Source organism: Pseudochaenichthys georgianus, chromosome 14 (genome assembly GCF_902827115.2).
Source record: "Pseudochaenichthys georgianus chromosome 14, fPseGeo1.2, whole genome shotgun sequence".
Classification (NCBI taxonomy): Eukaryota; Metazoa; Chordata; class Actinopteri; order Perciformes; family Channichthyidae; genus Pseudochaenichthys; species Pseudochaenichthys georgianus.
This window is the reverse complement of record NC_047516.1, coordinates 19145141-19168237: the sequence shown is the minus strand read 5'-3', so window position 1 is coordinate 19168237 and position 23097 is coordinate 19145141. Positions and strand designations below refer to the sequence as shown.

General features: G+C 40.3%; 1 protein-coding gene across 1 annotated transcript in view; it reads right to left on the bottom strand.

Moving 5' to 3' along the window:
- Positions 1-1658: 1658 nt before the first annotated feature.
- Positions 1659-23097, bottom strand: part of ltbp3 (latent transforming growth factor beta binding protein 3) — a 32549-nt gene continuing 11110 nt past the window's right edge. The window contains 29 exon segments of the mRNA XM_034099341.2: positions 1659-2701; positions 2879-3007; positions 3120-3209; positions 3624-3785; positions 5135-5263; positions 7270-7344; positions 7347-7383; positions 7386-7414; positions 7499-7636; positions 7741-7869; positions 8109-8189; positions 8834-9004; positions 9290-9418; positions 9723-9842; positions 10753-10875; positions 11375-11494; positions 12605-12724; positions 12899-13027; positions 13111-13242; positions 15133-15261; positions 16007-16084; positions 16328-16390; positions 16504-16611; positions 16985-17140; positions 17251-17367; positions 17947-18033; positions 19561-19666; positions 19759-19922; positions 20048-20314. Of these exon segments, the coding sequence (XP_033955232.1) occupies positions 2550-2701; positions 2879-3007; positions 3120-3209; positions 3624-3785; positions 5135-5263; positions 7270-7344; positions 7347-7383; positions 7386-7414; positions 7499-7636; positions 7741-7869; positions 8109-8189; positions 8834-9004; positions 9290-9418; positions 9723-9842; positions 10753-10875; positions 11375-11494; positions 12605-12724; positions 12899-13027; positions 13111-13242; positions 15133-15261; positions 16007-16084; positions 16328-16390; positions 16504-16611; positions 16985-17140; positions 17251-17367; positions 17947-18033; positions 19561-19666; positions 19759-19922; positions 20048-20314 (3470 nt within the window). The 3' untranslated portion in view covers positions 1659-2549.

The following is a 23097-nucleotide window of genomic DNA, read 5'->3' as shown; positions in this document are numbered from 1 at the left end:
GGAGAGATGGGTTTTATAGTAGCTTCCACAAAGCTGAACACAGCAGCTTGTGTTTACTGAGGCTTCTGGTGGGAATTACAGTAACAAACACAGAGAGGTCACAAGATGGTGCTGTTCTTCAGGTAGCTGATGTCCTCTGTGGCCTTTCTACCCTCCCATATTCAGCATCAGTAATCTTTTATCATTTACTTTTAAGTTGACCAAACCAAACGTATTAATAGTGTTACTGTTGACATAGGCTTGAACTTTTTTTTGACTGATGAAGTCAAATTAAAAGCATATTTCGGGTTTAGGAAGTTAGATCGATCGAACACACTCCATGCTTCACGTCTCCACATGTGGATGTAGTCAAAAGCACACTGTGATTAGGTGAGATAAGTATAAATGAATAGTAAACTGGCATGGATATAGTACTTTGCTAAAAAGACATTAAGATCATTCAGACAATTCAACAATACATTCTTGTTAAAGCAAACACATTATCTAACTTGATCCAATGGACCAATAAGGACAACTTAACATAAAGGAAACACCATTACTCATGATCTATCTATCTAAAGCAGGGGTGTCAAACTCAAGGCCCGGGGGCCAAATCCGGCCCGTTACTTCATTTTATGTGGCCCACAACAGCTCTGAAAGAATATAATATGTTTATTATACGGTTACATGCCGATTTACAGAAGCACGTTTTATTTTTTTAAATATGCCTTTTATCTTAGAATTTGACTTTTTCTCAGAATTTGACTTTTTTTATCAAAATGTCACTTTTTTCTCGACTTTTTTTCTTCAGAATTTGGCTTTTCTTTTTAAACCATTTTGTGACATTCTCATTTGTGACTTGCAATTATTTGCCGAAGACTTCTGCTTTCAGACGTAGTTAATTATGAAGTTATTACCCTATCCGATAACAATCCAATGCAGAGGCAATAACATTATTTTATATATTAAATATTTATATAGTCTTAAAGTTAAAATCGGCCCTTTGAGTGCAACCATAATGCTAATGTGGCCCGTGATGAAATTGAGTTTGACACCCCTGATCTAAAGTATACTTTTAGACTTGTGTGTCTGCCATGGGCTAAATCAGTTAGTAAGACTTGTTGATCCTAAATATCTTTAAAAAAGTACCAATATTTCGGAATCAAGAAAATCACAGTTTAGCCATGTGCTCTAGTCTAGAGTTAAAATCAATAATTTGTAGGCACTCATTAGTATGAATATATCCTACAAATAAGAATATGCAGCACTGAAGGAACAGCAAATGTTGTACCCTTTGCATACTTGATAATTGAACCCTCCCCCTTTTTATGCTGCAAAATGTCTGATTTAAACACTACAATGCTGTGGTTCAGGATATATTTGAAGAAGCAAAATAACACCTATTGTCTTATGAAGACAAGACGGCATGCTTGCAACAACGTTTGTTAAATTAATTCAGTTTATAAAAAGTTACAGATCTGTACATTGAAGTAACAAGCAAAAGAGTAAACCTCCATGTGCCGGGTTTATTTACTTTCTAGGCGTGCTTAAAATGCAGCACTGAAAGATCCACAGTGCAGTCTCCCATACTCCTTAAGCTGTCCTTATATAAATGTCAGTTTTCTCAGGTTTTATATTTTTTGAAAACACAAAACATCCCATAATAAAAAACAAATGCATGACAGATTCTTCTTTTTTAATCAAATTCTACTCATCTCAAAAGCGTCTTTGGATTTCTAAATATTTCATACTCTGACAAAAGATGTCAAACGTTCTTGTTTTTCTGGAATAAGCTACATTTAGCAAATATTCCCACCATGTTCATTGCTAAGTGCATGACATTTCTTTTCTAGCTCAAAGTCACTTAGATGCGCACGTCAAATTATACAAAAACTTCAGGTTTCTCATATTTTACATCAACAAATAAACAGGGCTAGGACAGGGACCATTCTTACAGAAGCTGTTGATCCATCAGACAAACTGTACAAAAACACAAAATCAACAATGTGTGGTTTAGAAAATACAATATCAGCTGACATAAATTTAGATTTTAACATAAAAAGAAAGCAGACTTAAAAGGGAATGTAAAGGGGAATACAGTCACATGTAAATGTTCTCATGGCTTCTCTGTGGTTGTAAATATTAAATGGGCAAAGGTAGAGAACCGGAATACCAGATTTTTTAAAGAAGGCTTGAGATCTGATATTCAAATAAGGAATAACAAATGAATGTAACAAGGAGATAAATGAAAACAAAACAACAACAAAATCACAATTTAAACTTACCAAGTACAGTTCAAAAACAATAATTACAAAAAGTTTAACAAACAAACAAATAAAGATATTCCTTGTCTGTATTGATTGCTTCTTTAAATGTGAAAGGAGGGCAGATAGAGGAGCTGACAATGTTTTGAACATTTCATATTGCTATGATTTGGCTCCTGATGAGAATTCATGTTTTCGGGTTAACTGCCTTTTCATGCTCCGCCATGTTCGTACGGTGAGACAGATGTGTGTTTGTGTGTGTGCGGCATGTGTTTAGATATGGATGATCGGAGGGACACACGGAGGTTACCGAGTTCTGCGTCGGACGCAGGTGTTCGGCCTGCGCGTGGCAACAAAGCCGTGTTTGCAGTAGCACTTGTATGAGCCGGCGGTGTTCACGCAGCGAGCGTTCTTGCATGGACTGACACGAGTTCCCGGTTCTCCACACTCATCGATGTCTGAAAGGAAAACAGTTGTCAATGAGTGTAAGCTGAAGAAAAAGATCAAACAATTCAGTGCAAAACACAACGTTATTAAATACACACATTAGTCTTTCCATGTACCTTTATTGGCAAATGTATATACCTAAGAAATGAATGAAAAAAAAAGTATTTTGAAGCATTTTTTGTGCAAACCTGAACAGCGGGTGCGGGAGTGGTCCAGCCTAAAGCCTGTGTTACATTCACACATGGTGCCGAGGTAGGAGCGCACACAGCGGCCATTTGCACAGCTGCATTCGTCCGAATCCTCCTCTGAACTGTCACCTTTTACATACAAACAAGCAGGGGAAAGGTAGGGAGAGAAAAAATGTTTAGTTGGGGGGAAAAACACAAGAGTGTCCGAAATATGATTGGATATGAACAAAGATGGTGTTACCTGGGTTATAGTTTGCGAAAGCTGCCAGGAAATCCTGCTCCCCATCAGACTCGGTCTCCAGATGCATCTCACACAGACGACTGAACATCTCTGAACACAAGGAGAAATGTATTTTCAGGTAAAAAGAAAGGGAAAGCAGAAGCTCAGGGACAGTTTCATTCCACAGGACATAAGACTTTAACATAAACACCTGAACTTTTGAAAGAACATCCATCTGTTTGCATCTTGCATTATTTATCTAATATATCATATTCCATGTATTTGTATATAGACTCTTCTTGCCCTATTTCAATTGTATTTGTGTTTACTTGCACATTCTCTTGCACTATTTTATCTGTTTTATTTGTTCTATGTCCTATAAATATTCATGTTGTACTGTTGGAGGAGCCTGTGATTTAAGTTTTTCATTGCCATATCTACACTGTAACTAATGTGCATATGACAATAAAGCCTTGAAACTTCTAACTTGAAAGCTGAGCTGCCCATGGGGTCTGGTTCTGTTACCTGAGTTTCTGGGGGGACAGGTGTTGCACTCGGGCCCCCAGCCGCGCCCGTAGTGACAGCAGCACTCGGAGTAGGTCACCACCAGGCCGTTCCTGGGCTCGCTGCAGATCAGGCCCTCGTCCACCTGCAGGAAACACACGTCCTTGTGGGCTGCAGTGCGATCTGGGTAAGAAAGGAGGATGAAAAAAAATAAACTGTAGTTCAACAATTAAAAAGTGACATAAGAAGAATTCAGGCACTTTGAGATCTTCATAAAAGCTCTTTACACAGGAAGACATGTTCAGCGAACTCTGAAATCTAAGATTATTATCAGTAAAAACAAAGTAAAACAGCTGTATGCAAGTCGGTGGAAGATGTCAACAGAGAAACATTTGTATGTAACTTTTAGGATTACATTTTAGTTCAGGTGTATTCTGTATTTGGAATGCCATAATAAATATTTAAAATGTACTTTTAAAAAACTATTTGGTTTATAATAACTATCAGTTTATATTTTTAGGACAAAAAAAAAAATCAGTAAATCTGAGTTCATGTAAGTAAAGTAAGGGCATAAAGTCATAAATATACAATTTCTGTACACAGACTCAATATATTTGGGGTAATAGAGGTCAGGAGAAAATCTAATACAGTGGTTTCCTGTATAGCCTCAAGCCAGTACTTTTAGCAAGCCATGGCATACAGCAGATGTCCTCGGTTAGTAATAGATACAGGAAAATAAATGGCTTACTAAACCTATTTAATTTGGTTTGTACATTATGGAGTTCTTTCACACAATTAAACTATTCATTAATAAAATCTAGAGGAAAATGTTATAGTTACCTAAGTAAAATACAAAACTATGCAAATTAGAATGAAAAATCACAGGCATGCATCAATGAGTTCCAGATAAATGGCTGTGTGGTTTAGTGGCAGCATGGATGATGAGGATAAGCTGACAGTTCACTCTCATTAGGCAAAGAGCTCTTTGTTTATAGTTCAGTATGCATTACTGTCCTCTGTAAATGTGGAGATACCGTATAATATTGTGTTTGAAATAGCGTGTTTAAAGTCATTTTTTGGTCTGCTGGTTACAAAGCGTCACACTCAAACAGCCTTAAAGTACTGTGAACCATGATGCAAAATGATCACAATAGTCTGTCTTTTCACTACCAGAAGAAATGAGGTTGTCATCGTTAACAGCACAGACACAAATAGCTTTTGGGAAACAAAGACATGCAGAAAAAAATGCCTAAAGCAATCACTTTTACTCAAACTAAACATGCTCAGATAATGCTTTGTGTGCAGGTAACATCGATATGTATATCTAATGACTACACAGTGTGCTATTTTTCCAAAGATTGGGAAACTGTCACAATAAAGTTGGTAAGAGGGAGAAAATAAAGCCATTAGAGGCCAGATGGGACACACACTGGGAGGAATTACAAAGAGCAACATGAGTGGCAGATGTCAAGGTAAGCCAAAACTCATTTTGATTGGTCATGCTCAGGGGAGCCGATGCTGATTTTACCCACCGTCATAGACGCACTGTTTCAGCGCTGCACTGAAGGTGAGGGGAGGGTCGCAAAAACAGTGAAAGGAGCCGGGCGTGTTCTCACACCTCCCATTCTTACAGTACGAGGGGTCCTGGCACTCATTCACATCTGCAAAGGGCACCACAGACACTGGTTACAGTATGAACATCTGCTTGGGGCCAGCTCTTTGTCTGTAGGTGGTGGACACAATAATAATAAAAAGAAAAACTTGTGCTACATAATGACATTCACTTATCAGTACAATAAACCTGCAATAAACACTCTCTTTTTAAAGTTTACTGTAATTGAATATGTTAATTAAACTTCAGACTTGAATAAACTCAACAAAAGTGGAACATTTTAGGAAGCAGCATTCGTTGCAGTAATGCGTCATGAAGGATTTAAATCCTGAATAATGAGTGTCTACTACATATTCAGAAACCATTACTGGGTTTTCCAACTCTTTTATAACCGTTATAAATCCAGGCAATTACAGAATAAGCCATATTCACATTGGTTCCACCCATGAAACATATCAATCTGAAACAATTGGTTGGACTGGGTTTGCAAATCTTTGACAAACATGAATCCATCTTCAGCATGAGGGTTTATGATGAGAGCGAAGTTCTCGTCATTTTTTGAGTTGACAAAGTGGTCCCTAAAATTAAGCATGTGTCCATGTAAGTTGGTTTAAAGCTCATAGGGTCTATCCACTCACACATTACTCGTCAATTGGGTCATGTCATGGTTTTAACCAGGGAGAACAGAGACATTCATACTATGTGTTTTCAGGAATTATCCTGGACTAACAGGTCAGATTAAAGATGTTATTCGACAGCTTTTCTACGTTTGAATCTCCTCCATTTCAGTCATGTCTAAGGATTTTCAACTCTAGCACTTCAAGCAGCTCCTTTCAATTTCAAGATGCAGCTGTTTTATAAGAAGGTCCCTCTAAAGCCAAACAGTCTTATTTTCACACTTGAGTCACCACTTGCGATTATAGGTGAAGCTCCGAATGATTAATCAGCTCTTAACCTTTTTCTTCTGCCTTTAACATCATAGCCAACTATAATGTCTGCTTTATAACAGCCAATAAATAAGATGAATAACATTCCAAGTTAGCTGAACTACACTTTACGCTGTCACTTGGAGTGAGTAATGCTTTCCTTTGTGGGAGGGAACCAAAGTATCAAAGTAGATTTGTGTCCTAACTTTGCCACACTCAGCTGCAAACTTCGAAAGTAAACATCTGCAATTACAACGATGGCACTTCACTGTCACCAAACCAGAGCGTTCCAGTCCTTGGCTCGGGCGAAGTCCATAAATTAGACTAACCAAAGAGTTGACAAGGACACACAGAACCCACCTTGAACATTTCAAACACATCTACTGTTCTAAGTGTAAGAGGACAAAAGTTCACTATATTTGCAAACACTTCCCAAAAGACTGCCGACAAAAGGGCCATTTAAAATGTGTCTTTTCATAATACTTCATCCTTACTGCATTTGCTCCAGCAAGGATAGGGCCTGCAGCGTTCCTCTCTTTAATCATGAGGAAATTAAACTGTCAGGTCCCAAACCTCTGGGCATTCATTTTCATCGGAAGGATTTTGTCACAAGAAGTTTTAAGCAAACCCTGCCTGAAATATTTGGTCAACCTGTCCTGTCTGGTATCCAATGCGACTCATCACCATCAGTCCAGATCATCTTCACTCACACAAAACAAGAGCATTGGCTTCAGGTTTCATGAAACAAGGACAGTACAACAACTACTCCTTTTTTTCACAACATGGTGTTTGACCAGCAAACCCAGATATGTCATTTGGAACAGAGTGGTAAAGTTTTATTTGCAGATGTTATATTAGAGGTACACAATCTGAATGCAACAATGTTTACCTTACAAGGGGTACGTAAATGTTTTATTTGTTGTTTAGTTTGGTTCCCCTACAAAAGGTTAGCAGATCTTCACCATCTGTGTTTCACTAAGCACTAACTCAGTTATGTCTCACATACACTGACTTTCATAAGCACATACAGGCAAAACTGTCATTTTTATTTTGTGAGAATATGCTGTTGCCCACTTCTTTTCTGACCCCCCCCCCCCCCCCCCCCTCCATGCACAGGGTCTGCACTCACCAGCCTGCTCCTCAGGGGTCACACAGCTGTTTCGGTCGGTGGCCAGGGTCCAACGGCACGGCGCAGAAGCAGTTAGTACGACCCTGGAGTGTCCACACAGTGGCCATTCTTACAGTATGGCTGGCGTCCTCACACTCATTCACATCTGTGGTGAAAGGAAAGAATGCTCAAAGCTCAAGACAATTCCTCCAGCAGCTCGCCACATACAGGCTGACACTGTTTAACTCACCGGCTACTGTGGCTATCACACAGCTCTTCTTGTTGGAGTCTGGGGTCCAGGGCCTGTTACAGTTGCAGTAGAAGGACCCTTCGGTGTTGACGCAGTGACCATTATTGCACAGAGACTCGTCGTGGCATTCATTTACATCTGAGGGAGAATGTGCAACCGTTCAGAACAACATTAACATGCTATAAAGCCTTGTTACAGTATTTCTTTACAGTTGTAGGGCCTTTATGTGTTTAAGCACTTACCAATGCACTCAAGTAGGTTGCCGTCATAGTAGAAGCCCTGCTGACAGTAACACTCGTAGCCAGGCTGCGTGTTCTCACAGCGACCCTTCTTGCAGATTTCATCAGCAAACAGAAAACACTCGTCGATATCTGTGGACAACCAAGGAAAAGTCTCTTCAGAACAGAATGCCATGAACCTACCCAAGGTTTGTTTTATAATGTAACAAGGGCAATTTCCCAATCTCATAAGAAACTGATAACTTATTATATTTTAAATGTAAGCAAATCATTTGAGTGCAAAAGCAGGAACATCTTGCAGGAATATCTTTGCAATCACTGAGTAGCCATGGTGCATGTTAATATAGTGACTCAAGTTGTATAATATCTACCATGGTAGACAGGCAGGCTGTACAGGAGTCCTTCATCGTAGTAGAGGCCCTGTCCGTTCGGACACAGGAAGTGGAACTCGGCTGGGTGAAGAGGACAAGGAAAAGGTTAGTAAAGATCAACATATACAGTAGATAAACAATATGACATAATGTTTACAATGTGGTGAACTTTCACTAAGATGCATGCGTTTATCACTGGTTAACGCAACAGAAAAACAATCTCTATATTGGTGTGAGCACATTTGCAAAAATAATCATACAGTTGTCATGGCCACATTTCTCACAGTATACAGTATTATATCAATGTTTTAATACAAAGAAAGGAACTAAGGTAATTATTGTCCAAAGCCTTGTAAATAAACATATTCAACCAGGGTTACTTAAGCTTAGGACAAGTTAGATTCAAGACATTTTGTAAGACTTTTTATTGCCACCTTATGGATCTGCTTTACATTAATGGGAGAGGCTTTAGATAAATTATAAAAATAGAAAAAGGATTATTTTGAAATGTTACAATGAACCATTAAAAAAAGAACGATAAAATGTTACTTCACATGACTTGAGTTAAAGATGGATTTTCTTATTTTTTTGTAGGTTATTGAAATGACTTTTAAGACATTTGGATGATCCACGGGAACCCTATCAACACACTGAGCGTCAAGCCCACCTATAACTTAGTTGAATGTGTTTTTACTTGCACAATGCACTCTGTACTGTAACTGTACCTGAATGGGAGACAGGACAGGGGTAGACCTCACAGTGGTCTCCCCATCCCACTCCAATGGAGCAGCAGCACTCCTGCTTGGTGACGTTAGTGGCCAGGACGCTGTCGCAGAACACAGTGTCGTCGAGGTTCAAGTAGCATTCCTTCTTCTCATCCACCTGCACTCGAACTGCTGCGGAGCAAACATGATGAACGTTAGGAAACAGAGGATTGTTTGTCCACAACTAATGACTGAACTGGACTGCAAAGGGCTCACCAAGCTGGGCTTTCTTTGAATTATTGTTAAAATATATATATAACCATTTATTAAAAATAGTTTGAATATCAGACCTTCAGATTGGTTTGAACCAAAGTGTTTTGGGTTTGGGACAAGCAGGGATATAATGTTCAGGCCTGGTTTAAGCTCCGGGATAAATGTGGGTCCGCAGTAAGACGGGAGGATTCAGAGCAGGCTTACCCTCACAGCTGTGTTTGTCCTCTGAGAGCACAAAGCCGTGGTTGCAGGCGCACAAATACGAGCCCGGTCTGTTCTCACAAGAGCCGAAGGGCTGGCAGAGACTCCTGTCCTCGGCACATTCGTCTATGTCTGTAAGGGAAATCACACATGGCGCTCTGGGTATTTGTATAAATTCAAACACCATCTGAGTTGCAAACAACAACAAGATGTTGTTCTTTTTGTTCTTAAAATATCCACAGCTATTTTGGTGCTATGCCTCAACTTGTGTGGCAATACGAAAATAACAAACTTTGCATAAATAAGCGTGACGATGCAAAACAATGATAATTCAAAAGATAAAGATTATAAAGAATATGATTTTTTAATGGCAAAACAATAGAATACATCCTATAATATAATAAAGAGGTAACGAATACGATTTGTAGAGGCTGACCTTGGCATCTCCTTCCTCCCACCAGTGTGTAGCCCTTCTGGCACTCACAGTGGTACGAGCCCATGTTGTTAATGCAGCGGCCCCTCTGACAGTTCGATGGCCTCTCACACTCATTGATATCTAAAGGGAAGGAAACAAAAACAATGTGGGAATGTGAAGCATGCAGTGAGCAGGATATTACGAATGGATCCAAACTGATCTGGACTCACTCACACTCTGTTTAGATAGCCCTGTGCTGATTACTTATCAAGAGTAAAACCAGTTTCGTGCCGTAAGTATTGCATTTTTTTTCCATGTGAACAGTAGTGTAAGAAGTACTCAAATATCTTTCTTAAGTAAAAGTAGCAATATAAAATTGTAAAAATACTCGTTCACGGCCCTGGTTCTTTAAACTATTTTTCTTTTTGTATTTACTATTTACTTATATTTTTCTGTTTATCTGTGTTTTGTGTTGCACTGTTGGAGAAGCCTGTGACCTAAGAATTTCATCGGCATAACTACACTGTAGCTATGTTTGTATGACTAAATAAAGAACCTTGAACCTTGAACCTTGAAGGGCTCCATTCAAAAAGTACAAAAGTATTTGCGTCAAAATATACTTAAAGTTCCAAAAGTAAAAGTATTCATTATGCTTTAAGGCCCATTTCAGAATCATAAATATCATATGACTGGATTATGGCTATTGGTTCATTAATGTGTTTATCCTAGCTGGTAAAGACAGATCTATTTTTGTATTACTTTATACCCTGCTGCTGGGTATTTTAACATATAATCTGGCAACAAAGAGTTAATTTATATTGTATTAGATTATAATCTGAATCTAAAACTGTCAGATAAATGTACTGGAGTCAAAAGTACAAAATTGTCTTCTGGGTGTAGTGGAGTTATAAGGCAATATACAATTCAAATATTCAGGTAAAGTATTAGCACCTCAAAATTGTACTTAAGTACAGTACTGTACTGTAATGCACTCTGTTTTCCACTAATGCATGTGAACACTTAAAATAAATGGTTGTTGAATATGTCATGCCTTCGCAGTGGCTGCCCTCCTGTGTGCGCTGGTACCCCGTGTGGCACTGGCACTGGAAGGACCCCTCTGTGTTGATGCAGCGGCCGTTAGCACACAGCCTGGAGTCCTCACACTCATCAATGTCTGTTTGGGAAAAGGCAAAATGTGTGAACTTTGAACTAGTGTTAGAAAAATGTCACTCGTCACTGGCTTGAGTTTCCATAATCAGGATACATGTATTTATTATCCTTGCAAGAATGGAAGTAGTCATTACATACAGAGCATATGCATGGGACAACTAGCTGAACAGTGTCCTTCACATGCTTATATACAAGAGAGGGTGTTACACAGTCACAAGATGGAGGAATACCGGTTCAAAGGAGTATGTAATGTTTAGTTCAGTTTCAGCTGAATTATCATGTTAACCGTTGTCACATAGCCATCATATTCCTAAAAGCAGTCCTGGTGCTCTTCTAGGTAATCATACATCCTGTCATGTACACAGCTACATAGGGCCTTTGTTATCATGTGCTACATTCAGTATTTTCCCAACAAGTAGTGATTCAAAATCCCTCATTACAACTTCAGCACCAAACAGCATGTAACGTCAGGTTAATGTGATGTAAAGGTTAGGTTTACTCACCACTGCAGTCTTTGTTGTCTGTATTGTAGAAGCCCTCGTTGCACAGGCAGCGGTACGAACGAGGGAGGTTCTCACAGCGGCCGTTAGGACAGATGCCAGGATTCTGACACTCATTAATGTCTGGTGGAACATGAAGCAGATTACAGCATACATCTTTTACAGTGTTTAGTTATGCTGCTCCCTTTGCTTGGAACCAGCTGTAATATGAGCTGAAACTCAGGGGGCCGGTCTCTCTTAGCAGATGCAAGAACTACTATCAAAAAGCAGGCAACTCTGTCTGTAGAAGCTGTGTATGAGGATGTTTCTGATTGTGACTTTGATATGTTCTCTGTTCTTTTAATTTGTTGTAACTATGCTGCTGCCCCTCTTGGCCAGGATTCCCTTTTAAAAAGAGATTTTAATTTCAATTAGATTTTTCCAGGTTATCTACAAAAAAACAGTTGACTTATTTATTTATTATTACAATAAGCAGTATTTTAATGCAATGTACAGTTACTGTTTTACTTATTCTTATTTACATGTTATTTCTGAATGTACTTGCATATTGGTTGCTTGCAACATTGTCTTGCACTATTTTATTTCTGAAAAAAGTGTATAAAGTTTTATGTCTTACGTATATTTATGTTGCATTGTTAAAAGAGCCTGGCACTTTAGATTTCATTGTCAAAACTACACTGTAGCCATCGTGCATATGACAATAATGCCTTATAATCTTTGAATGAACGAGACATGAAAACCAGATTTTTGTCTGGATTATGGCCATATAAAGGCTTAACAAACCCTACATGAGGCCAATATTCACAGCGCATGAAACCATTGAAGAAGTTCAAATGTGTAACCGTAAAATGCGCAATATTTACATCATATTTTAAGGTATAGCATTTTCTTTTAAAATAGACTAATATTTAGATGTTTCCCTGTTATATGCCTTACACCACCATACTGATAAACTGATTTATCCTGCTCTGTAACTAATGAGTATCTTGGGTAGATAAATCAGTGATGGCCATTTCCCACAGAGCCCTTTTTTATGACTATTACCAGTCAGATAACAACATGGGATGATTGAAAAGCAAAACCATCCGCTGATGGAGCAAGTACATTTTTTGTTTAAATGTTAAGCATCATAGTAAAGCCCTAAGTGTGGCAGTGCCCCTGAAAAAACACACATGAAGAATAAAAAACAGCTAATAAGTGATGAATGTTGCTGAACGGCAGGGATGCACTCACCATAGCAGATGCCCCCGCGGACCTCTTGTCCAGACAAGCAGGGAACACACTCATATGAGCCTGGTGTGTTCTCACATTGCTCATTGGGACACGTGTCAGGGCTCAAACACTCATTCATGTCTGAAATAAGTGGGAAGAAGTGTCACACACCCATGATTTGAAGAAGTATTGACAAGCACACACGCAGAGAACAGACGCAAGCATGTTATAGTGACACACTGAATAATAGGTGTTTTGTAGGTGGAAAGCCTGTGCACTGATATCACAGCTGTCCTAATAATCAGTGTTGTATACCTTCACATGCTGGCTGACGGTGGGACTTGCTTCTGAAGCCGCCGTGACATTCACATTTATAAGAGCCGGGCAGGTTCACACACTTTCCCCCGACACCACAGATGTCCTGCTTGGAGCACTCATTCAGGTCTGTAAAACAGAAAGTATAGAGCCAATGCAGGATCTAATTTGATGAAAACATTTTAACATGGAAATCAGCCAACCTAACTTACCGACGCACTTGAGTCTCCCATGCTGCACCATGTGTTTATAGCCCTGACGACAGTGGCATGTGTAAGCTCCTTCTATGTTGACGCAAAGGCCTCTGCCGTGGCCGCACGGTTCTGAATCACATTCATTATCATCTGGACAACAGGAGAGAAGGGCGATGATGACACATGAGGAAAAAAATGTTGAACACTTTAGACAGAAAACAGATGGATGGAGAGCTCAGGGGAAACAACGCCCCGATTCCAGGAAGCGTTTTTAAGCACCGACTGTAGCATTGTTTCTTCAGGGATTAGATATGTGTCATGTATTAGATCAAGTACTTCTTACCTACTACCGGATCCATTCACATATGTTATAAAAAACACACAGCTACTTTCAAATAGTAATATATTGCACTCTAAGAAGACATAAGAAGAAGCATTATCAGTCAAAACTGTAATTCTATTTGCTTAAGTCTTGTAGGGATTTTACATGCTGGGACATTTAACTAATCAAATTACAGCTGTCAGAGAAAGGAATTCACTGTTTAACTATAAATGTGATTTATGTCTTAAAGGTCCCATGTCATGCTTTTCTGGTTACCGTGGTTTTAATGCATGTAAACGGTCTGCAGAGTCAGAAACCCTCAAAGTACACCCTGTAGCGAGTAAAACTCTAACACAGAAAATACCTGCTGCCCCAAAATGCCTTGTTGGGGATTTAGCTTTTTCCATTGTTTACTTCGTGGGTACAGTGACGTATTTTGGGTATAGTGACGTAACGTAACGGCGTTGCGAGGCTCGCTGATGCGAGGAGCGGGACACTGTGAGCTGGCTCACTGGTGTGGGGTTGGCGAGAGACACCGCGGAACTCCGCCTGGGCACACACATACACTCCCAGCCAGGCTGCGGGTGTGTGTGTGTGTGTGTGTGTGTGTGTGTGTGTGTGTGTGTGTGTGTGTGTGTGTGTGTGTGTGTGTGTGTGTGTGTGTGTGTGTGTGTGTGTGTGTGTGTGTGTGTGTGTGTGTGTGTGTGTGTGTGTGTGTGTTTCGGGCTGGGTTTCGCTGTGTCTCGCTGTCTCGCAGACGGCCACTGGGCTCACAGGGAGGGGGGGGCAGGAGCTCCAACAAGCCGTTTAGGACAGAGAGTGAATACACATACTATACAGAGATGCTGTATGAGAAACCAATGTGAGTTTGGATTCTAGTAGACCTCAACAATGGAATTATGATCAGTAGAAATGGCCATGACATGGGACCTTTAATGACTTTCTTGTTTTAAAATAACATTTGTGTTTCCATCCAAATCAGAGCAGACTTTCAGTCTCTAATACAGCTTAGAGACTCTGTCATCGCTGGATCCTACATTTCCCATGATGCATCTCCAAGTCCTAGATGAGAGCTTGTTTTATACCTCAAAAACTCACTTCAAAACCACCAAATGCATTTACTGTTTTTCGTAAGATGAGGTATTCTCCATGGGAGCTATTATTATTTATACTTTTAGTTTTGATTTCACAAGTGAATGGGCCTCCACAGCCGAAACACAGCATTTCTTATAATTTATCTATTTTTGATTCAGAAAACAACCATTACTGAGAGTGATTACACCCAAGAGCCAGAACAAGTATTTTAATGCTGATCTAAAAGCATTATCTATATATAACCCAGTAGACAGGATGAGAGCCACTGCTTACAAGTTGGAAATACTTTATTAATCCCCGTGGGGAAATTGTTTCTCTGCATTTGACCCATCCTAGTGTTAGGAGCAGGGTGCTGCCATTTTGAACAGCGCCCGGGGAACAGTGTAGGGACACCTCGGTAGCACTTGGTCTTGCCGGGACTTGAACTGGTGACCTTCCAGTTGCCAAGCCAAGTCCCTATCAACTTCGCCACCACCGCCACAATTCATAGACGGTTAAATGATCCCCTTCTCTATAAATTATATATCTAACTGAGTATGCTTGCCAGGGGACATCCATGCATTAGAAACCTCAGGAAACGTTTCTTTGCTATCCATCACCGTGTCTCTACCATTGTCTCTTACCCTCACAGATGTTCCTCTGCGAGTTGAGATGGTAGCCAGGGTGACAGTGACAGATGTGGCCGTTCAGGCTGTTCTCACACTCCCCGCGACCACAAATGTTCCTGCTTAGCCTGCATTCATCTGCCTCTGCTTCAAGGAGGGAGCACATGCATCTTATATACACGTACATATATATAGATACATAGCAGATGTACAGTATGTGGGAATATATATTATCATTATTTAATATATATATATATAAAAAGCTGGTAACACTCAGCTGCTAACATGTTCACACTATTCAAGTTTTTAAAAGCATCTGGCTTCTTTGTATCAAAGCCAACGACAGGTGTCAGTCAGAAATACAAAGAGAGGCTGATGAAGACACCCACGAGTAGAAATCCAACACTCAATTAAGAATGTATTTTTCTTTTTATGAGTGAAGTGTCTCACATAACCTGCTTCTTAATGCCAGCACGAAAAAATTGTTATGTCAACACTTAAACATGAAGAGTGTGAACGTCGCCTTAAGGCTGATTCATGCTTCATGGTTGAATGCACGAGGCATGCACAACCGTCTGTTAGGGATTTAAGAAGCATGCGTCACACTACACTTTGCTCACTGTTAAGCTAGACTTTCATTATTGATTTCTATCAGGAGACATTGCCTCAAGGTCCAAAAAACTCTTTTGCATGCTTTCATAAATGATGTTGTTACATGGAAAAAGTCAACATGTCATTTGTGAGTGAAGGACCACAGTATATTCTCTTACTGGGGAATATGAGAGCTGGGTTTTCCAGTTTCGAGGCGCATGAAACATGAACCAGCCTTTACAGAATAACTCTATGACGTTAAAGCAGAATACATGTTTGAGTCTGTTTGCAGGAAACTCACGCAAGACTTTTGTCTGTGTTTCGAAGGGGTCATTGCCTGGGGTCATTCTCACGATTGTTGGCGGGGTGGGTTTAACAACTGTGGATTCAACAGAGGAGAGATGAAGTGCGCAGACTTTAGGAGGAAATATGACATGTTGATCTTTAGTCCCTGATGTTTTTCTCTTCACCACACATGGGGAACATTTATCTACACTTGTAGTTACAAAAACATTACCCTTATTTTGACAGGTGGAGTACATTAAGCACCAGTAGTTAACATAAATTATTTAGCGTCTTTTTTTTAATATTGTCCATATGGAGTGTAAAGAGGGGAGTTTACCGGGCACACGGCGACTGGTCGTGCTGGTAGGAGGCTGTTCAGTCACTTTCTCTGGATGTGGATCTAAAATAAATGAGAGATAGCAACTGTTAATATACATAATCCATCCTAAACAAACCAGAAGCAGAAATGTTTGAGAGGTGAGAAGAGTGGTGTGAGGCATATTTAGGACTCACCCTCCTTTTCGGGCTTAGGGGGGAAGATGATGGGAGGGAAGGCCATGGTCTCTATTGTAGTTTGGAGCAAGTATCCTTTCCCAGCAGGGCAGATCTTACTGAAGGCCACTGAGCATCACGTGGAGAGAGGAGAGGGGGTAACAATAAATTCATTTCACTTTTATATAATCTCAATTCTTAGGGAAGCAAGTTTAAATATATTCCAGATTTTGGCTGAATTGCTCAACTTCCTTGTTTCTTACAATACATTAATTGTATGAATATTCCAATATGACATCAAAACATTTCCAATATGCCATTTAAATGATCAGTATGACAGAGGACAGTATTACGACATATTGAGTATTTTATTTATTTTATTTTATTTATTTTATTTATTTTATTTATTTTATTTATTTTATTTATTTTATTTATTTTATTTATTTATATAAATAAGTAGGAAATGTTCTGAGCCAGTAGCTTCTCCTCTCCGTCCACTCACCTGTGCCCACCTGAGGACATCTTTCACAGTTGCGGCCCCAGGCTTTCCCCACCGTGCAGCAGCACATCTCCTGGGTGAGGGGCGTGGCCAGCGCGTGCTCGCAGCCCCGGACAACAGACGCTATCAGGAAGCACTGAGCCTGCTCAGCTTGGGACTCTGACAGGAGAGACAAAAGGGAATCATTTGGGAATCCCACTATGGAACTAAACTATAATGTCATTCAAGTGGATTTCCAGTGAGAGGCAGAGAGAGGCCTCTTTTCTCACCAACACATCGACTCCTGTCAAACACCCAACCCGCCTTGCAGGTACATTTGAAGCTGCCCAGTGTGTTCAGACAGTCTCCGTTCTGACAGACGCCCTGCATCGAGCACTCGTTGATATCTACCAGGTTGGTGAGAAAAAAATAAGAAAAAGGTTATTTTGATAAATATTTATTATTGCTACAGGATCTTTGTCACATAGGGACTTTAAAATTAAAGGGGCCCTATTAGGCTCTCTGGGGTGTGTAATATAGGCTTTGAGCATGCACTGCTAAAATCCAAAAGTTCCCTCCAGGGAGTTTCTCTCTCCCCCGACTGCCTGATGGCCTGACTTTAACTCCTTTGTTTTCTTCCGTAACAAGTGAGATCACTCCGTAACACTCACGCTTTTATTGACTGGCGTTTCAACACATTGTACATGATAGGCTAAGGGGTGGGACATCTCTAACTTGTTGACCAATCAAAACACAGCCAGCCAGACTGGGCTCTGGTTTCAGACAGAGGGTGAGAAGAGGTGCTGCAGCACAGGCAGTATGAGGAAAATAAAGAGCTTTTTGAACATTAAAGCAAGTATACATGTCACAGTGTGCACAACAAACAATTATGAACCTGATCATTAGCAGAATAGGGCCTCTATAAAGCAGAAACAACTCTCAAACTCAGCCTGTACTTGCTACAGAGCGTTTAACTTCATCCTTACCTTGACAGTGAGTGCTGTTGAATCTTTTATAGCCCTGTGGACAGGTGGAGCCATACTCTTCCACAATGGTATGCTTGACTGATGCATCTGAGGATGTAGAAGACAAGGCAAAGCACAGGAGGGGAAGGGGAGAAAAACGCGAGTGAGTTTCTGTAATGGGGAGGCCTGAGGTTGGATCGTACAAACCAGCTCTCCTCGATAATAGTTGTTGAACAAGCACAATAGATATTGAATTGCAGCTCGTTAGTATTCAGCTTTGACAATCTCAGAAAACTTTACAGGATGTTTAGCTTATCTTTAAGCACCACATGGTGTTTTCCTGAATAGACTCATTTTAGGTAAAACTAACAATTTTGGTAACTTTCTGAAACAGTAATTTACACAATCACTGGCTACATTACCAGAGGTGTTAAAGAAAAGAAGGCTTGAACCTCTCTCTCAAGCACACATTCCTTTTTTCATTGAGTGTAGATTAGAAGCTTCACAAGATGTCAACTTTGACAAGCAATAGTTGACATCTTGAGAAGACACTTGCTTGAGTTAGATGACAACATTATTCTCTTAAAAATCTCCTCCCAAAATGTGAATAAGCACTTCTGCTTCATTTTATGATTGGACAATTTCACCAAATGTTTTCTTTTCTTCTGTCTTTGTACTTAATAATGCCAGCTTTAATGAGGCCTTTGTTGAAATGTACAGTAGCTTGTCAAAGATTAGGAAAGTCTTTCATGAGGTTTGAACTAACAATGCAATATTATGTTATTATTCTAACCCTAAATGAGCTTTGAACATCTAACACTGTTGTTCTTCGCTCCATGAGGGAGTAAAAACATGTAAGGCAGTTTTATTAGAGCGCTGTGGGAAACCTGCACCCACACAAACATCGTGAAAGGCCAATGAAAAGAGGGTAGATATCACATCAACCATTTTCATAAAAAGTTTATAAATGGATATGAATGTAACAAAACAGACATTACTCCGGGCAGGAATCCAGTTGTCTGAAGACTAACCAGACGTACAGTATATCAGGTTTTGTCAAAGGCTGCATTGTGTGAGTCAGAACTGAGAGACGGAATAATAGCGGAGTGGAAAAACGTGAGTAGCCAAGATTTTCTTGAAATCCAATCTCCAGCAATGTGATGACAGTCCTGCACTGGGCAGGCCCAAAGGAACACGCTTAAGTGGAGGGTTATTTTCCACATTCTCTTTTTCTGTCTCACCGTCTGTGTGTAATTCCCGTAATTTCTCCGTTTTTTTTATTCCCAACCTTTCACACACTCCCTATCCCGCCTCACCACTAACGTTCATAGGTATAAAACATTTTTTGATCAAGGGCCATCATTTTATAAGATGAAATGGATCAATTGCAGGGAATGTTTGAAATGTTTGGCTCAATAAACAATAATGTATTCCCAGGAACACACAAGATGTAGACCGGATAAAAAACAACAAAAGACTTCTTTCAATAAACAATTTGCTGTTATTTGACATTGGAATGAAACAACTTGATAGTGTACACTTGGCATCCAAACAGCTGGAAAAAGTGAATCAGAGTAGCTTGAAATGTAAAAAGGTACACAAAAGATGAACTCCTCAAACCAAACTGTAACTCACTTGGCAGTTTGGGACACTGGTAACACTTGTGTTGTCCCCATGAATTCCCGACACTGCCGCAGCAATCCTCCTGGTTGGTCAGAACAGGAAGTGGGGTGCTGTTGCACTAAAGCGAGACGAGACAGAGAAATGCTATTAGTGGAAATACAAATAATAAAAAGCCTTTTCACTTTGTCTATGACTGCAGCGTGAACTCACAGCTTGTTTGGGTGTGGTCTCCTGGAAGCAGCGTCCCTTCGGTTTGTGTCTGGAGGGGATCGGACGAGGCCCAGTCTTGTGAGGAGGCTTGACATCTGATTGGTCGAGTGCTTGAATGACTACAGAGGTGTCTGGTGTGTGGTGAACGCGTACATTTAACTGCACTGAAAACATAGGAAAAGAAGACATTGGGGGAACGAAATGCATCACAAACACATATTTAACCATTAACTAAATCAAATTGGAAAATGCAAAAGCTCTAACATGATCTGTATTGAATGATAGATACCTTCAGAAGAATGTGACATGGGTAGGGTGAAAACTGAGTGGGTTTGCATCAACTGTGTACGTGATATGCTTAAATGCTCCAGTTGCTTATGGATGTCTGGCTTCAAAGATAGGGGGTAGATGGGCTGCTTGTTGCCCCGCGCTGCCTGAGCTTGCTGCGTGTGATGGAGTGGAAACTGGCAGAGCCGCCCGGTGAAGCCAGGCAGGCAAAGGCAGTGCTTCCTCGAGCTGCAAACTCCTCCATTCATACACGTCAGGGGACACACAACTGCAGAGAGAGACAGGGTAAGATGTGTCATACCGAGGGGTGAGCAGTTCAGAGCTATGAATCACATCTGTTGAGAGGAAAAGGAAAGGCTTACACACACTCGAACATCATAAGTAAATAAGAAGTTATGAAACACAAAAAAAAGAAGTTATTCATGAGTCTCGTCTGAGTGGAATTGCTAATTGTGTACCCATTCACCCCAGGGAGAGACTCAGGCTGATGATTTAGTGTTATATCACACAAATACGGCAGACAGACAACATAAAGAGGTTTGTGGCATGATTCACTTTGAGCTGTACCACTGTAAAAGTCACATCAGCTTGACAGACTAGCAGGTCCCTCCAGCCAGTCAGCAGCAGGTAGAGTCATGGATCTGTTCAACAGCTTTATTCTGACATATGCGAGAGATCTAGAAATGCATGGGAAAGCAGCCAGCTGGAGAGAGATTCATGGCAAGTACAGTATTCACAGCCGTTTCATGGGGAGCTTTTGTTAAGTCCAGTTGTTTTTGAAATATCCACAATAGAACAATCAGAGGAAATTGAGAGCTAGCAATACTGTGGGGAAAACTGCAGGGAAGGAATCCAGAGAAAAAGAAAAAACTGAAACCAAACAATGCTACTATAGCACTACCATCATTAAAGATGTAATACTGAAAGTCCACGACATGTCGGCATTCATAGTATGTGAGATTACACATAGCCTACATTCAACTTTTTGGGATGCCTGAGCCGTTATCCCTGAGAAAAATTGGTTACCTTCTTAAAATGTAGGTTAAAAAGATCCCAAAGTTCCCTCCAGAGGGAGTTTCTCTCAAGTTTTAAACACAAATATTATGACTTTAACAACAACTTTCTTTACTACCAGTCAACTGCTTTGACAATGGTCAGGTCATTACCTGCATTCCAATTAAGCACCATAAGACAACAAACACTTCTAAGCAGAGCTACATTTAGCATCTTCACTTTTTTCAAGCTGGTACTTCTTGTTGCCATTTCGATCTGCTAATCGGTGAAGTTTGAGCTTTAACACAACCTCATCCTGACAGAGGAGGGGTGAGGGAGACGGCGAGAGGTGAGGAGAGGAGAGAAGAGGTGAGGAGAAATAGGATAGGAGGCCTCTTTTTGCTGCTGCGCCAAGTGTATGCACATGGAAGTTATTAGACATGGACTGCCAGGGAGTCTGGGCTGTGGCGTAATTGGGGGACAAGATCACTTTAAACACAGCAGGGACATCCTTGCATAGTGAAGGTATGGCAGGAAAATTAAAAGGACATCAATGAAACACCCGACTGGTGGGTTAAAATGTTTAAATCTGAAGCTAAATGGATACTGCCTAACAGCATGTGACAGTGGTCTTTAACCGCCAGGACTGAGAACAGGCAGCAACATGCAGAATCAGACTGAAGTCTCAGGCATGGCGGGGAAAAGAAGGTGAGCAGCACAGACTGTGGAGGCGGAACATTTACAGTAAGAGCTCGTTTCCAGGGTTCAGGTTTCGTCTCAGTACTGGATTTAGAATGAGAGGAAACTGGGAAAGATGTGGGGTTGAAAATAAACATAGCAGACAGAAAGTCAGGAAAATAAAGTATTTTCCAAACGTGATTACACAATCTGAACCCACAGAGACTGGAGAGAGGACGCACTGTAAGGAAAGTCTGGTTTGAGGCCCCGTCTGGATGAAAAGGTGTCTGAATGAAGAACGGTCAGGGTCAATGCTAATGAACAAAAAGGAAAATAAGGGAATCATATTACAGATTGTATGGGTGGAGTCGGGGGCGCGGGCCGTGAGAAGGAGATCTGTTTGTGAAATGAAGTCACTGTGATGACATGAAACATAGTGCAAAGTACAATACACAGCTGCCAGCACACCTCCTTCTACAATCCTGACAAACACCAGCTTCTGCAGAAACAGAGCGTCAATCTCATACCCTTGTTTTCTCTTTCCCAAGATTGAAATCTGGAACCCACTTAATTATCTAAAGTAACATTCAAAAACGACATAAGAAGTGGACATAGTCACTGTGACAGCGTGCCATTAGTTTGGGAACAATGCTTTTTAAGCCCTTGTTTGTCAATGACGTCCCAAGACAAGAGGGTGGAGTACAGCTAAAGTTAGTGTCATGCCACTAAAATGTTCTAATTAACTTTTAGGGTACAAGTTTAGGAAGATAAAGGGACAACACCCAGACCGGGACGACACTTCACAAGGTAGCCCCGCCATAAAGCATTTACAGGGTTATCCTTATTGTACTCTAAATTGGAACATCATTTAAAAAATAAACATTACACTTTATTGAAGAAAACTTGAAAATAGCAATCAAGACCAAAAGCTCATTAGGAAAATGTTTAATGAGGTAATAAATAAATAAAAAGTAGTCTAATTTTCTCGTAGACTTCTATCAAATCAGACCAACTTCTGAAAGTGCTGTTTAAAAAACCATTGCATTGGCGTCTGCTCTCATTGGTTAGCTGGCCGGCTCCGGTGTGATTGGTCAACCGCTTAGATAGATCCCGCCCCTTAGCACGTACAATGTGTTGGCATAGTAGCCAATAAAAGCGCCAGTGTTGCATAGTGATGTCAATGTGTTACAGAAATAAACAAAGGCGTCCTATGGAGGCATTTGTGTGAGAGAGAAACTCCATCTGGAAGAAATACATGGATTTTAGCCTTTGCAGACCATTTACATGCACACACCACGCACTATGTTCCAACTGTTCCAACTTAGCTACCCATTGTATCTTTTTTAACATTATTGATAAAGTTCTAAATGCTGTTATTAA